This window comes from Eublepharis macularius, chromosome 10 (genome assembly GCF_028583425.1).
Source record: "Eublepharis macularius isolate TG4126 chromosome 10, MPM_Emac_v1.0, whole genome shotgun sequence".
Lineage (NCBI taxonomy): Eukaryota > Metazoa > Chordata > Lepidosauria > Squamata > Eublepharidae > Eublepharis > Eublepharis macularius.
This window is the reverse complement of record NC_072799.1, coordinates 24329675-24346604: the sequence shown is the minus strand read 5'-3', so window position 1 is coordinate 24346604 and position 16930 is coordinate 24329675. Positions and strand designations below refer to the sequence as shown.

Below are 16930 nucleotides of genomic sequence, written 5' to 3'. Positions count from 1 at the left end.
CTGGTTTGTACCCGGAAGTGATGTAGTGATGTTGGTGGCCTCGCAGCAGCAGGCAATGAGGCTTGTTATTGGGAAGTCTCCCGCCAATCCTACCCCCTGTGGATTTTTTTTTATCAATATGGGAAGGACACTATTTAACGCATTAAGATTTTTGCGGGAGTAACATATTCTATAGCGAGCGAAGTTTAATCTTTTATTTCTGAGAGTTCAGAGTTGAGACATCTGTTAAAGAATATAACCTCTTTCTGACTAAATTACTAATCTTACTCAACTACATGCTTGAGAATACTTCAAAGAAATCTGCTTCTAGCATTTTTGTTGGAGTGGATTTTGAGTGGTGAAGCACTGTATATGGCATCTATCATATGTTCCTTACAAAAGTTACTTTTTTCTTTCTCTTTTTTCCCCATGATACTTTCTGGCTGGGCCTTTTATCTCCATGTAAATATCACCAACTGTGTACTAAGTGAAAAAGCTTGCCTTAAGGGGACTTAAGAATGAATAGATTTAACAAAAACTATTTTAGCCTAGGCCTTGTCCATCTTTAATTAGTTATTAAGGTTAAAGGGGGGGGGGTCAAGCGCCTGAGGCTGTCTCAGGGCTAATGTGTCAAAGAAAAATGAATCCTTACACTGGGAAGGAAATGATGCTGCTTAGAGGCGCAATAATTCTCTGACCCCATGTCAGCCATTAGGGCTCCTAATGGCAGTTGGGGGTACAAATGATTCTTGTGTTGCAGGTGGTTCAGAAGCTCATACTACATCTAAGGCTGGCTTTTCAAAAAGCAAAAACCAAATGGAATAATACTGTTAAGCTTTATGAGCAAATTGAAAAGATGAGATCTTTATCTTCCGATCGTGCATTTCTCTGCCAAGTCTTTCCACCTTCAAAATCCAATAGTCAGTTATTCGAGGAAAGAGAACACCATATATTACTGATACAGATGCTCATAATCTGCCATCACAACCACATCTAAATTGACTAGTGTCAGTTTCCTAATTAGATAAAGTGCCCGGAGCTCACACTTTGAGTGCTTAGGAACGAAATACTCTGTGCTTTTGTTGCATGAGAAAAGCCGGAGAGATAAAGTTTCCAACTCGATTTGTGACCCTCTTTTTCTTAAAGAGCCTAAATATTTTATTAGTTTTGAACAAATAAAAAGAAAAGGTGACAGCACAAAGGAACAACCAGGTAATAATTAGAAGAAAATTTCCACTGCATTTCCCCCTCCCTCAAACATGTATGGCACATTGTCTTTTCAAACTATAATCTCTCTCACCTGAGCAAAACCAAGGATGTACAGGCAGCCCCTAGATACATTTCAATCTAGAGCAGTCTGCACTCCCCCCCACCCTTTTGAGTAGTGAGTAAAATTAGTTCCAGGCAGCCAAGCAGTGCTTTTAAAACATTTTGTGTTTGCTATAATTCTAGATCAGCCTTGCAAATAACAACATCCACTATACATTTATGATCAGAAAGGAGACCATCCAACTTTTTGTAAAGTTCGCCGCCCTGGTTTCTAGAATGCAGATTTGCATTGTTTATGTGTATAAGAAGAGGGCTGAGAATATAGTATATTTGATAATTTAATCATTTTTCACAGTGATCAGACATAGAGATGGGCTCATTCACCTGGATTTATATTAGAGCAAGGCTGAAGAAAGCCAAGCTATTTTTCAAAATATGGATCTTTTCTGAGGCCTGTTAAGAGTTATTTCTCGTTCTCCATTTGTTTTCTCCATCATCTGTTTTCTTTTCCTTCTTCCTGCTTCTTCCTATTTACCTTTCTGTTTTTGTTGGTAGCTGGTAGGCTGGCCAGCAGGCATGCCTCTTGCACATTGTGGTTTACATTCTCCAGGTGCTGCATAGCATCTGAAAAGCACTAACCACCCTGAGGAATGTAGTCCCCAGGCTGTTCGAAGAATGCATTGGACTCTACAAGTGAAGGGAGGCAAGTGGGAAGCCACCAAACAGATTGGAGAGACATTTTCTGCCTGCCCTCTGCCTCCTCCAAGTGAGTGAGGGTGATATATAATCTAAGATAGAGTACATAGCAACTAATAGGAGGGGCAGTTGCTCAGTTTTAGAGCATCTGGTTAGAATACAGAAGGTCCCAAGTTCAATCCTCAGCATCTCCCATTAAAAGGTTAACGTAGCAGATGATGTGAAAGACCTCTGCCGAAGACCCTGGAGGGCCTCTGCTAATCACAGTAGACAGTAAGGTAGACAGTACTGACTTTGAAAAACTAATGGCAGTATAAGGACAGTTCTTGTGTTTTTGTTTTAAATGCTTATCTGTATACTGAATGCCAGTATTATGAACTTGTCCAGACTGTAACTGAAAACTTTCAAACTCATTGGTTGAATAGCTGCTTAAGAAACTGGTTCAGTATTTCCAAATACACTGAAAACATTAACAATTTTTTACTTTGTCATGTATTCTTTGATTTTGTTAGCCTCCTGTAGTGGGATAAGTCTGCAGTCTTTTCCATCTTGAAGGATTTAGTAATAAGTTTGGTTGGTCCAGAACTATGAAAATTAGAGGTGGACACGGAACGGGAAAAACCCACAGGCCATTGGGCTGTGGTCCGTCATGTTTCATGGACCACGAACTTTTTATGGACCTGCACCAGTTCGCAGACTGGTTTGTGAGTCTGTGCCAGCCAGTCAGCTGGAGCAGGGGGGATTTAAACGTTAAAGCACTCCCATTGCCACATGACTGCAACACCAGGAGCACTTTAATCCCCCCATGTCTGGATTCACAGGTGACGGACCAATGGACCAGTTGAAAAGTCGTGGGGTCCATGGAAAATGGGGGATCCTATGACCCGCTAGTTCACGGAGGCCGAACCAGGCCGGTCTGTGTGAAATTTTGGTCCGTTTTCCGGTCTGTGCCCACCTCTAATGAAAACTTCTGGAATAAAACACATAAGACCAATTTCAGACATGATGAAATGGGGGAAAGAGGCATCACAGGTGTCCTTCCCTGTTTTCACATTTCTCTTTCATGTCTGAAAGTAAACCTGTATCATAAAGGTATTTTGGAGTGGCTGGCCAATAAGATCTGATATTTCTAGTTGATAAAGCTAAGACATCCAAACCACAATCTTACCTATTTTATCACAGCGTTTCCAAAAGTGGAGGACTTGAGCCTAGGAAAAGGAGTGAGTTGTAAATGATTTCCAGCATCCCAAAGTAACTAAAAGTAAATTGTTGGAACCACCAGATGGGAGGCACATTTCACTGAGTGGCAAAATTATACATATGGAGTTGAATTTCTATCTTTCATTATGTTTACAAGATGTTGAAGGACAGATTGGTTTGAACCAATCAAGTTGGCCAGAACTAACCAGCAGGACAAAAACAAGAGGGAAAAAAACCAACCTGATAAGTCAGCAACCAACAAGGTTGAACAGCCAAGAAAATATAAAATATAAAAGAAATATAATTATTTATTGCATAATGCAAATGCAATTAAAACCCATGGAACAAAGTTAAAAACCTAGAGACCTAGTAACATCAGTTACTAGAACTAACCAGCATACATCCTACTGAAATGTAAGCTTGCACTTTTGTGTGCTTACAAACAACTTAGTTGATCCTATGTTGCTTGAATACATTATCTTATAAAGCTTTGCCAAAAATGAAGGGGGAGGAAGAGGTTATTTGCTATATTATATTATTTGCTATATTATTGCACATGGGCTAAATTTATAACAATCTGTGTTTTCTAGAAAAGTGCATTGTAACTTCTGATGCCTGCTTTCACAGTTGGATGAGGTGGTAGCGGGAGGGATGGCAAGGGCAGAGAATAAATCGGAATCTTGTGGCACTTTAAAGACTAACAAGTTTTTATTGTAGCATAAGCTTTCAGAGACTGCAGTCTATTCTGTCAGACAGTTTGGCAGCTGTTCTAAATAATAGGGACCACTTCCAACCAGAAGATGCAAGCAGATGTGCCCATAATATGCTTTGGTGCAAATGGGTCTATCTGAGTACAGAATTTCATGAATCATTATACTGTCTCAGAACCTTGGTGAAAGGCTTTTGATTCTACATAAACTATGAGATTGGCACAATTTCCCTGCCCATGTGAGTACTTTCTTTGAGAGACTGCATTTATGGAGGGAGTTGGCCATTCGCTTCGCAATCAGCAATTGCTTGCTGCTATCTTGAATAGTGTTCAGCATGAGTAGCTATAGTGCAAGTGTGAGTATTTAAGGTATGTGAGGTTTTTTCCTCCACTTCCTTTAGAGGCAGTTATAGTCTGCACACAGTTTTTGTTGTGACTATTTGCAGATCCCACAAATTGTGACTTGTTTTGCTTGCCAAGCGCAAACCTCTGTGCCTGTTCTGCCATGCTTGTATTTCTTGATTTTTCCAAATACCTATCTGGGCCTGCTCTGTGAGCCAGAACTGTAATCAACTACTAGAAAAAGATGCTTTCTGCTATCTGCCTGCAATTTTGTAAAGAGAATCAATTTAATTAGGGGTACAATTCTTTAAAATTTTACCACACTTAGATGGATAGCAAAAGGTTACAATTAAAAATTGTACTGACTAGAATAGAAATGTAAATGAACATACAAGTCCCCCAAAACAGAGCCAGTAGAGTAAAAGTAAAATTAAATCAGTGCAAATCAACAATAAGCAATACGTACCCTATCTCAGCTGATAGTGTACAAGAAAGTAGAGTTGCAAACAATTTGTAAGTAATTTTCTTTTTCAGAAAGAGCACTCTCTCAAACAAGCCATTATCTCATGCCTCATAAAGTTGTCTGTCCAAGGTAACACCTGCTGTTCGTTTCACACAAAACAGGATTTGTTCTTCCAGAAAACCTTTTAATCATAACATTTAAAAATACACAAATCCCAGATATGCAGTTAACTGCAGCTGCCTTTGTTTGCAATGCATTGTGAAATATTTAACTGAGCAATAGGAATCTAAATACAACAGGAATGATCCTGGCAACTATTTATTTTTAAATTATTCTTCAGCTATGGTGAAGTAAATTTTGTTTGAAAAACTAATTGTTTTACATATCCAATAATATACACAGAAGGTGTAATACTTCAATATGAGAAGAGTTACATGACAAATGAACCAATGAGATTTGTTTCTTAATTTACAGTTACAGATCTTATACATAGGGTTAAATAAACTGATGTATGGAATACAGCATTTCCCTGTTCTTAGAGCTGATGTATAGAAACTAGTAAATAAGCAAAATATTAAATAAAGCATTTCTCTTTCCATTGTTAAAGTTCCAGTGACTATGCATATAATACATCCCCTCCCCAATCTTATATTTTCATTGATTGACAATTTGTGCAAAAAGTGTTTGCACAGGTAGGGCGTGGAGATCTCCTGGAATTACAACTGATCTCCAGATGACAGAGATCAGTTCCCCAGGAAAAACTAGCTGCTTTGGCGGAGGGCCTCTATGGCATTATACCCCACTAAGGATCCATTCCCAAATTTCCAAGAATTTCCCAATTGGGAATTGGAAACTCTAGTTTTTGGTGCATGAGCTAATGGTACAATCATTGAAACCAATTTATTTTTGTTTAGATTGTGCTATATCTCCTGAGAAGACCATAGATAGATTATAGTATGTGCAAAAAATTAGCTCCTAATAACAAATTTGGATTTCACCTATATTTCCAGCATTGGCTAAAGTAAGGTTTCCCATCCTCCCTTTATAGTGTGCTTGTAGGATGCTGTAACATGGATGTAAAAGAATGCTTTCTGAACTCAAACATGCAATTAACGTATAAATAAATTCTGTATTAAATTTGGCAAATGGCTTTGGAAAATTTGCTTTATTAATATGAATGAATTGCAGAAGTGAAACCGGTTAAGCTATTAATCAGGCCTCTTGTCCTGGTGGCATGGAGCTGAAAACAATATCTGATTGGTTGTACCTTTTTATTGCATGAAAATAAAGATGAATGTGACATTATGTAGAAAAAAACTCATAACATAGAGTGACAGTGTACAGATAGATCCAATGAAATTTTGGAGAATGCTCCTGAGTGCTTCAGCTATTGTTCTGCTTGATCTAGAGAGAAAAGCAGTGCTGTGTTTTGACTTTGTTATTGAAAATCAAGGACACAGCTGTTTTTGTAAAGGACAGGGTTGGCATTTTTTTCCTATGCAGAACAATTCTAATTATTATTTTCTAAGCAACAATTAGAACAACAGCACAGACAGAACAACCAAAATGTTCAAAAGCCCTGTACCAGAAGAGGCTAAGAGTCTGAGACCCTTTCCATTAGAAAACGATGACTAAGAGGAGAGAGAATAGAGATTAATAAAATTATACATGGTGCGAATCACTGGAGGAGAGGTTTTTTTCTCCCTCTACCATGCTACTAGAACTCAGAAACACTCAATTATTTATATTTTTGTCACCAACTCTTCAAAGACCTCAAAGCAGCCTATATTGTTCTCTCCTCCACATTATCCTTACAATAATCTGCAGCAGTCAGCCTAGGTAATCCATTTTGTATCCTGGCAGAATTGGTATGTGAATGCAGGTATACCCCATTCTAGTTCAGCACCATAGCCACTAGCCACTACACTACGGTGGCTAAGTTGATAGGCAGTAGATTCAAGGCAGACAAAAGGAAGAATCTTTTAACACAACTTTTAATTAAATTGTGGAATTCATTGCCACAAAGATGCAGTGAGTAGAGTAGAGATGGGTACAAATCGAATTATGACTAAAAAAAAAATGCATGAACCAGGTTGGTTTGTGGTTCGCGAACCAGTGATTCATGGAAGCTCATTTCCACAAACTTCCATGAACTGGTCTACTGGTTCGTTTGGGTCGTAAAGGAGCAGTTTCAGTGGCCATTTTGCCAGGGAAATGGCCATATAAACTTTTCCTGTGGCTTGCAAGCGGCAGGTCCCTTTAAACTATCAACTGGCAGGCAGGGGGGAGATCCTGAGGAAATGTTAAAATAGAAGTCACAGTAACAAGAATGGGGAGGGGGAAGCAGGAGGTGTTTGGAGACAGTGTTGGTCTGATCAGAGAAGGGATATTTTGAGAAAACGTAATGTGGGGGAAATTCTTCCCTTGGTACACTTGTAGCTACAGGCACAATGTAGGCTTACCAACTTCCAGGCAGGACCTGGAGTTCTGCCAGAATTACAGCTGATCTCCAGACTACAGAGATCAGTTCCCCTGGAGGAAATGGCAGCTTGAGAGGGTGGACTTTATGAGATCACATCCAGGGCTGGCGCACCCATTGAAGCAGGTCCGGCCCCACCTCAAGCGCTGAGGCACTGAAGGGGGCACCGGAGGGGGCGTCAGGGGCGGGGGCGCGCACCACGGAGCTGGCGTGCCTGGCCCGCAGCTGCTGCAGCCAGCCAGCCACCGCCACTGCCGCCAACACACACACCCAGCTGGGCTCAGCAGCCGTGGGCCAGGCACGGCAGGCGTCCAGGGCAGCGTGCGGAACCTCCCCAGCCTCCACGCGTTGTCCCAGCCACCCACCAGCCAATGGGGCTGGCTTGCTGCGTGATGATGTCACACGCAGTGATGCCATCATGCAGTCCGGGGGGCACACGCATGCATGCACTCCATGTGCGTGCATGTAGGGGCAGCCGCGGGCACCAGAAACCCTGGTGCCACCCCTGATCACATCCTGCTAAGATCCCACCTCTTCCTAAACTCCAACTAAATCTCCGAAGTTTCTCAGAACAGAAATGACAGTCTTAGCACAAGGAGAGTACCACATGGTGATCAGATTGGAACAGGGTGAGGCTAGTTCTTCACCCTGGACAACCTGTTCTGTTCCAATTAGAATGAGTAGGTGGTGCTACTTCTTTGCCTTTGGCCAGAACCCGTCTTTTTTGCCTTCACACAAGAGGAGTTGGCTCTGGCACCAAGACACTGAGTAAGAAAATATGAACTAAAGTAAGAAAGTATGAACTAAAATCTAGGCAAGTTGGCAACACGGGGGTGGGAGGGCATACAAGGTCATGGAGGGTAGGCCAGTCAGTGGTCATTTGCCTTGACTATGTATACCTATATGAGACTAGGGTTGCCAGACCCCCGGCAAGAAGCAGAAGACTTACCTACCACAGGTAGTGGTTTGTCATCAACATCATGATGTCACCCGCAGAGTGCTGATGTCACTTCTGCTTACCAGGAAGTGATGTATGTCGCTGATAACATGCTAGTTTCCCCCCCTTTCCCCCTTCCCAGTTTCTCCTCTTGATGCCGAGGGCATCAGCGGGCAATGGAGGGAATTGGCGGGAGATTACCTACTATAAGCATAAACTTAGTAATCCTATGCACATCCCAGATGCTGAGGTGAAAGGCAGTTGCCTCCATGGGTTTCATATGTTACCTGGCTATGTTTAAGCAATTAAAATGGGTTTCTGTTTAGAAGGTTCAGATTAGTTCTCTGCACTTTATGGTCATAGCAGGGTTATCACTCAAGGACAGAGAGATACTGTGCACATTTAATTGTGCTGCAGCACAGCCAGGATGTAACCCCCCCACAAAAAAAAATCCACAGCTGTTTCTTAAAGGCATATACAGGAATGGGACTTGTAATGATATAGTTTGTCTACCTTGGAAGGAAGGAAATAACATTTTGTGTTCTTGCTACAGGAGATCTAATTGCATCAGGGAACCTAGAGAACAAACTGAGTTTCCAACATTGATTCCATCAGGCTAAAGGCTGCCTATTACATCTTAGTGGTATGCAACAGATGTGTAGGCTAGGAACCTCAAAACCTGATAGAGATGAGACTGTGTCATCTGTTAGGTAGGGTGTTTGGAGGAGGCGTGTTAGGTAGGGTGTTTGGTAGGGAATAGCAAAATCCAATCATCTTTCCATTGTTCAACATTTTCTTACACAGTAACTATTATCTTGGTGAATAATGAAAAACATGAACTCTGCAAATGAGTGGCAATATCCAGATGTTTTAAAGATTATGTCTTTTCCTTTTATGATACCACTGTAAGATACAAGGGTAAAAAAGAATGCTACTAAGCAATGATTTTAGTCTCTTGAAGAACACTAGTGCTTATTTTAAAATGGATTCCCATCCATAAGAGATGTTCAGATGTCTTCTCCAAAGATTTTCCTTGGAAAACATCAGAAGCAGCCCTCAGGCTTATGAGCATCCTTCTCCACTCTCCCTGTTGTCTTTGCCAGAGGAAGAAGTGAATGATCTAACCAAATAGGACTGTCGAGAAGGAGGGGCTAGCAGTAATTCTGGCTTGAAATGTACTCAGGAGGGCAATACAGATCAGATTTCTGCTGCTGCATACTATTTGCCCAGTCAGAAACATCTCTCCCCCAGGCTGTTTTAAGTTTCAACAGGGAATAAAAAAGGCACCCTGCCTATCTTTTTTACCTTCTGTGTCTTCAAGCAGCCTTTTCAGTAGAAAAAAACTGGTTGGGGAGAAAGAGTAATGATGATGACCCTCTTCCCAGTACTATGGGCAGATCCATCCCTTGCAGGAATGAATCACACATCTGGAGCTCCTATTTATTTACTTACAAAACTTCTGTGTCTTCTCTCCACAGTACTTGTTCAAAATGACTAATAAAAACACAGCACAATGAAAAATTAATTTTTTAAAAAAGTATTAAAAACCCATCCAGGACATAAACGCAGCAAAAAACAACCTGCAGCTTAAAACAGTCTTGAACAGTTTGGAGGCTGAAAAGCAGACTATAAAAATGTTAATGTATCAACCCCTCCATTTAATGGGTAAAAACAAACGTTTTAAGTTAGTGCTTAAAAGAGAGTAGGGCAGGTGCCAGGTGAAAGACGTTCTGCATTGCTGAAAAAAGCCCTGTCTCTTGTGACCTCCCTTTTAAGGTACAGGCACAGATAGTAGGACTTGTGAGGACTGAACTGTAGTATCATGGCTACACATGATGGACATCTGAACATTATCTTTGAGAATCAAGTCCATTACTCTTTATTTTACTGAAGTGTTAGTAGACACAAGATACAAATTTGGTGTAGTAGAGTTTTTGAAAAATTCATTAAAAGTGTGGAAAGTTCATGCCACAAACCCACGTCCAACCCAGGCTTAGACTGACCTTCCCCTACGCTGAGGTAAAACTTCTCTTTAAGCCTTTGAAGCTGTATACTGGGCTGGGAAGCCTCTGGTAGTGTGGTTGATATTAAGCTTCAACTTTCCTTCTTGTCCCACCCTTAAGGATTATTAAAAATGGTTACCCAGCCAATTCTTAGTAGGGAACAGATCAGGGGTTTGCGCTTCCCTTTAGCAGAAACTGGCACACAAGGCTTGAGGAGGTTCAAAATGTAACAGAAGGTTTATTTACAGAAGGTTAAAGTCAAGAGGCAGGTAGGCAGGAGTTTGAACTGAAGAAACAGAAAGGTTTTCATACAGCAACTTCACTGGTGTGAGGCACAAAACAATTTAACACTAGGTTGCTGGCTTCTTTCAGAGGTTGACACTGCTTCACAAATGTTTCCCTTTCAAAGCACAGACACAGCACGACTTTCCCCCCTCTCCAGACTTAAGGGTGCTCCATTGAGACAAACCCTTACTAGATATTGGGCAGGCATAGTTATGAGCTATAACCCTGTTCCTGGCACTGAAGGGGAGACTCCTTTCTGCCCACTTCCTTGACCCAGTAAAATTCCCAGATCTCTCAAGTCTAAGCAGGAGTTAGTGCTGGTTTTTCCCACTTAAGTCCAAGGACTAACAGTGCTTCACAAATATTATTTCCTCTCCCAGAGGATTCTCTGGCTGACCCTCTCTGGTCTAAAGCCAGGCTCCAACCCCCTTTCACTCCCTTGTTTACTCTCCAACTCCAACTGACAGCTCCCCAACATTCCATCCCCAACTGCCATTTCAGGCTAGCCACATGGAGGGGGGGAGGGGGGAAGGAAACATGTCAATCACAGCTCACTGACTGGAAATCTCAGCATCTGAAGCTGAGTCCATCACAGTTCAAAACTCTGAAACTCCGCATTTTTTTTGTTTTGCTATGCTGGCATTGTGAAATTTGTTTGAATATAATTTTTAAGGGAGAGCAGTGTCTCTACCACAAGTGATCACTACATACTCCTCTACTTTTCCCACATGGTGAAATTTCCAACCTGGGTTTTCAGTCAATGCATTCTGAAACAGAAAAAGAGAATAATAAGATAACTATCTAAAACAGGCAAAAAGTTGCCAGAGCCCAAATGTATTATCTATCTTAAAATCTTGAATTTTGGATATAAGAGAACTTTCCTGTATTACTTGACTAGCATGATAATGAACATTATCTTTGATAAATGTGCTGGGAACTGTCAATGAAAATGAATATGTTTGTTTTTTCACTCACCAGGAATTAGCCAGGCAATGCTTGTTTAATTATAAAACATATGTGTGCTTTGTTTGTTTCCATCTGTCTCTCTGCTGATTTGCAATTAAATGACCAGAAGAAAAAGATGTGTCCTGTGGCTATTCAAAGTAAATGACTCATCTGTAATAGTTACACTATGCTCTGTGTTTTTGTGCATGTGTGTGTCGCTTTACATGCTACTTTTTCCTGTTTGCATTCTTAGAGGGAATTTAGAAGGAAGCAAAAAAGAGTTCTTACACAGCTAGTGACATTTCCCAAGGTCATTTCCAAATCTGACTTGACAACCCTATAGTGTTGCATTTGTGCACAAGAGAATTCATTTTTTGAAAAACAGACTTGGATCTCATAAATAAATATAGTCTTCTTTAAATGACTGGAGAAGGCTTTGTGTTTCTCCAGTAAAGTTTGTGAGGCTCCGGAACTCCACGAAACCTCAAACCTTCTCGATTTGCTCATATCCAATACAGATCGGGTGTAACTCTAGCCATGTAGACTGGTACCCTGATATCTGTGTTTTTCCAGTCCCTTTCATCTGTCATTGTTCTTTCTTTCTGTGCCTTTCTACAAAAGCTGAAGGCTGGGAGGAAAAGTCTTTCATATCCTGTGTAATTCTGGACAGAGGAAAATATAGATATATCTAGGGTAAATAAAGGTAGTTGCCTGACATTTAATCTTCATGAAGACTGACACAGAGAGGAGAGCTAACCTTCTGCAGTATTTTTAGTGTGATATTCTTTGGTGCTTTATTGATCATCACCGGTGTCCGTCACTGTGTATAACTATAACTGCTTCAGAAGCAGAAAAGAGGAGATTGAATAAGGCCTTCAGGACTGTCAGCTTCTTACTGATAGATCTGTCAATAGTTACTGCTCCCTCATCCTTTTGCCCCCATGAGAACTGTTTGTCTTGGTCACCTAAAATACTCTTGCATATTGGCGAAAGAGGTTGAAAGTCAATGGAAAGAGCTTTATTCTCCAGCAAACTGCATGATTTTCCTCTCTCAAAGCAAAATGATGGTTCAGAGACAATGGGAAAGGGAAGCTGTTTGAAAACTAGCTCATTTTCAGTGGCTAGGGTAGTTTCTCTGTAGCACCTTAAAGACCAATGAGATTTCTCAGATACAAGCTTTCGGAAGTCAAACGCCCTTTGTCAGATACAAATAGGAATGGAGATCCCTGAGCCCAAATAATAACAGTTTACTTTGTAAATTGCTCTGAGTGGGCATTAAGTTGTCCTGAAGGGCAGAATATAAATAGAATGTTATATCCCGGTTAGAAAGTGGGAGGGATATAACCTTCTGACTGGGATATAAGGGCTCAGGGATCACCATTCCTACTTGTATCTGATGAAAGAGCTTGACTCTTGAAGGTTTATACCCTGGAAAATGTCAAGGTCTATAAGATGCTACTGGATTTGAATCATACACTTCTCAAGGAAACAAGAAGACATTAGACACATTACATCTGAGCAGTACAGGACATTAGAAGTTGTGAAGGAGAATATATCTGTTCCCCACAGGGGAACTAATGACATCATCCAGAGGCAGTCACCTGTATCAGTGATGGCAGCAGGACTAGCAGGGAAGTCAAAATGAGTTCAGCCAAAAAAATAGTAAAGAGTAAAATGAACAGTGACCATGTTTAGTTTTATCAGTGTGGCTATCTATGAATTGGTTAGGGAAGTACTTGTTGTCCCTCCCAGATAGTTTTTATGTGTTCATCCCTACAGGAGTCTCATATAGACCAAATAGTATGTAGAACTGTCCAATAGGAGTCAGTGGAGCCTCCCTTCCCATCCTGGTTTGCTACCATATGACTAGGTGTGCAACATCACAGTTAGGTCTTTCACTCTAAAGTTGGACCACCTGGAGGACTTCCCCTTCTGCATTTCCCCCATTCTAGTTTTTCACGTGCATCTCTGCATCTCCTTTTCCTGGAAAGAGAATAACCGTATGGATTCTTGTAGGAGAGGCCTTAGAATGAATGGCATTTGGTCATAGAGCTGTGACACAATATGAAAAAGCAGAGTTTTGCAGTACAAATCTGCATAATAGTCTATGATTGCAGATGCAGACCCTACAGGATTTTATCCTCTGTGCTCTGTTTGGACTCTCCCCACCCAATCTGCTCCTCATCTTCTTTTGATCTGAACAATAGACTGCTACCCTGTTTAGGAATCCACTGATATGTTTATAGAGGATAGAATTTTGGGGTGCAACTAGAAGGGAGGCTGGATATTTGTGGTCTGAGTATTAGGCATCTTTGTCTTCCAGATCAATGGAGGGAGGAGTGATTTGGACTGGAGCCATAAGATGAGTGATTTAACCTACAACCAGCCAACCAATCTACCCCCAGCCAATCTACTATTAGACCTGGGGCTAGTAAGCATCTGGAGTAGGGGACATTTCTCTTGGGGTCATATTCTAACTCTTCTCTTTTTCAGTGCCTTTGCATTCCGAGGAGAGATACTACTCTGTTTGCAGGGGAAGGCTTTGGTTTTGGTGTAACTGGAAGAACTGAAATGGGATTTATTTTTCATGAGACTAAGAAGCTCAATTAAATGGTTAGGAACCTCTGATATATAGAGTATATAGTAGCTATATACTCTTAGTAGCTATAGTTGGAAGGCATATAATACAACAACCATGCTCAAGTGAAACAAGTGTGAGTTTGGGTCCTTGCCTATATGGGAGTTCCTTTGGGATTGCTAAACTGCCTTGAGTTCCTTATTAGAATAATGGTGGCATGAAAACTGAATTAAATAAATATAGAAATCATGTAAATATTTTTTTAAAAATAGTTCTTTTACTAGCAGGCACATTCTGTATCTACTCTTTTTCAACTTCCATAATAGAATTAGCATGCTTCAAGCCAACATTACAGCCTGAAAATGTGCTCTGTTAATTTGGCTCCAGTCAGCTATGTGCAGATTTATCATCACCAGTGAGTCAGCACTGTGTGAAATGTTCTCTACCAAGAATCCTGTGTGGTGTAAGCTAATCAATTGCACAAGTGTGAAGTAATGAATGAAACTAACACATGTACTTAAAGAAATGCCACTGTAAAATAAATTACTTGGGGATTATCTTGTCACCAACCTGCTTGTTCTTCCTATCTGGTGCTAGGATGCTTTTATTAAGCCTTGCAGCAAGCTTCAATGTAGATATATACCAGTTAATGACAGTTCCAGAATAAGTCCAGAGTTTTGAATAATTTCAATTTTCTTGAAAAAATGGAGTATTTCCATTTTTTCATAGCCAGTGTACTCTTTGTTTATCAACATGCATTCAAAGGGATCACACAGATGATTGCTTTCAGTTCCCCTAAAGAAAGGGGCTGCCTTGGAGAGTGGATTGTACGGCAACATAACCTGGTGAGGTCCGTCCCTCTCCAAACCCTCAGTCCCCAACCTCTATCCTCAGATCTCCAAAAAATTTCCCAACTCAGAGGTGGCAACTCTAATCATGACATTGTGTATTAATAAACTATTGATGTGCAATTAATCCTTCCACATAATTTCCATCTTTTATCTATAAGCAAGTCACAATTTCCCCATAGTGGGAACAAAAATGAATGTACAGATCAAAGTGAAAGGATGTAGCACAATCTTACAAACCCCTTTGTTCTCCTGATGTTGTTATTAAAGCAACGTTTATATTATTAGGATATTGAAAATGCTGCTAAACCGGAAAGAGACAGGACATAGGAAAACCTCCAGCTGCACCTGTTGTAGCATATTAACTTCGAGTAAACAAATCCCTCTCATTGCATTCAATATTATAAACACTTGATGATAAAGGCCTGATTCCGGGAAAAGTGGGTCTTCCTGCTTGAATAGATAATTTTAGTTTTACAATTTGGCTACTGGTGATGTCATTGTGACACTGAAAAAAACATTATCCACATCTAGTTAAATCTTGCCAAATATTTCTTGAAAATGGTTATCTGTAATCCAGGAAAGAATTTACATATATATATATATATTTATTTTCTTCTGAACTGAATATTTAAAAATGGGCTATCTTTTTTGATCAGGGTCACTGTTTTTTTAACTTTGCCCCTTCATTTTATTTTCATTATAGATGATGATTTTTTTCATGAACTCCCGGAAACCTTCCCTTCTGATCCTCCAGAACCCCTTCCACACTTCCTTATCGAGCCGGAAGAAGCCTACATTGTAAAGAACAAACCTGTAAACCTCTACTGCAAAGCCAGTCCTGCCACCCAGATCTATTTCAAATGCAACAGTGAATGGGTGCATCAAAAGGACCATGTGGTGGATGAGAGAGTAGATGAAACATCTGGTAAGTCGTTGTTTTGATTAAATGTTGCCGTGAATATCTTGGACAACTTAGTCCATGTGTGCCAGTGTGGCTAGAGTGACAGACTAGGATCTGACCAACCCAGTTTCAAACCCCCAGTCTGTTAGGGAAACTTGCGCAGTGACCTTGGGCAAGTCACATGCTCTCAGCCTAACCTACCTCACAGGGTTTGTTGTAAGATAAAAAATGGAGGAGAGGAGAATGATGTCACCCACTTCGGGTCCCCATTGGGGAGAAAGGTGGGATATAAATGAAGTACAATTTAAAAATATAAAAAATTAGAACACTACAACAGAAAACCTCTATTTACCACACCACTAGGGGGGAAAAGGCAGGGGATGGTAAAATTTATTTGGATTATACACCTAACTAGTTTTATGTATTAAGAGGCAGAGGTTTTTTGTTTTTTTAAAAGCTGGATTTAGGCACAAGAATCATTTCTGTGATTGCTCTGCCATGTTTTTTAGATCAGGGTTATGCTCTGTTTAGTTTTGATTTTTTAAAAAGCAATCCCATGATTGGGATTCCAGTTGGTATCATCCTATTGCCACTTTCCAAATAAGAGTGGGAGGGACATACTATTGCGTAAAGAAAGATAAAACAGAGTATTCCATGAGGGGAACACTCAGATCGTGGCCAGTGTTGCCAACCTCCAGGTGGTGGCTGGAGATCTTTCACAATTACAACTGATCTCCAAACCACAGAGATCAGTTTCCTGGGGGGGGGGGAATAGCTGCTATGGAGGGGATTTTATGGCATTATAACACGCTGAGATCCTTCACCAGGCTCCACCCCCCAAATTTCCAGGAATTTCCCAACCTGGAGCTGGCATCTGTACCTTTGTTAGCACAACGCCAAGCACAGTTCCCTGAGCTCTGATTCTTTGAACCTGAGGATGAGGGTCTACAACTGGTAAGTTCCATCTGTTCAACTTGGTGAAACTTTACATTTAATTTAGATTTGTGATCAAGGGTTTCACCTGTGCTCAGTTACATACACGATTCCCTATCAGATTATTTCAGCTTGGTGGTCTTCACAGCTTGAGGAGGTCTGAAGCTGCTAAATCAGACTGCTGGTCTATACAGTCCAGTCCTAAAGAGAGTTACATTGTCCATTGGCTACAATGTCAAATGACTTCAAAGTGAAATGACTTCTCTTTGGACTTTCAATGGACTTAGAAAGGTGTAACATTTAGAAGGGTGTAACTTCTTTATGTAACCATAAATAATGTGCTCTTAAATATCATATTTT

At 40.6% G+C, this 16930-nt stretch overlaps 1 protein-coding gene across 3 annotated transcripts in view; it reads left to right on the top strand.

The window, feature by feature from the left end:
- Positions 1-16930, top strand: part of UNC5C (unc-5 netrin receptor C) — a 435854-nt gene that overhangs the window by 223369 nt on the left and 195555 nt on the right. For all 3 annotated transcript variants that reach the window (XM_054990553.1, XM_054990551.1, XM_054990552.1), the window contains one exon: positions 15440-15661. In XM_054990553.1, coding sequence (XP_054846528.1) covers positions 15440-15661 — 222 coding nt within the window. The remainder of the gene's footprint in view (positions 1-15439; positions 15662-16930) is intronic.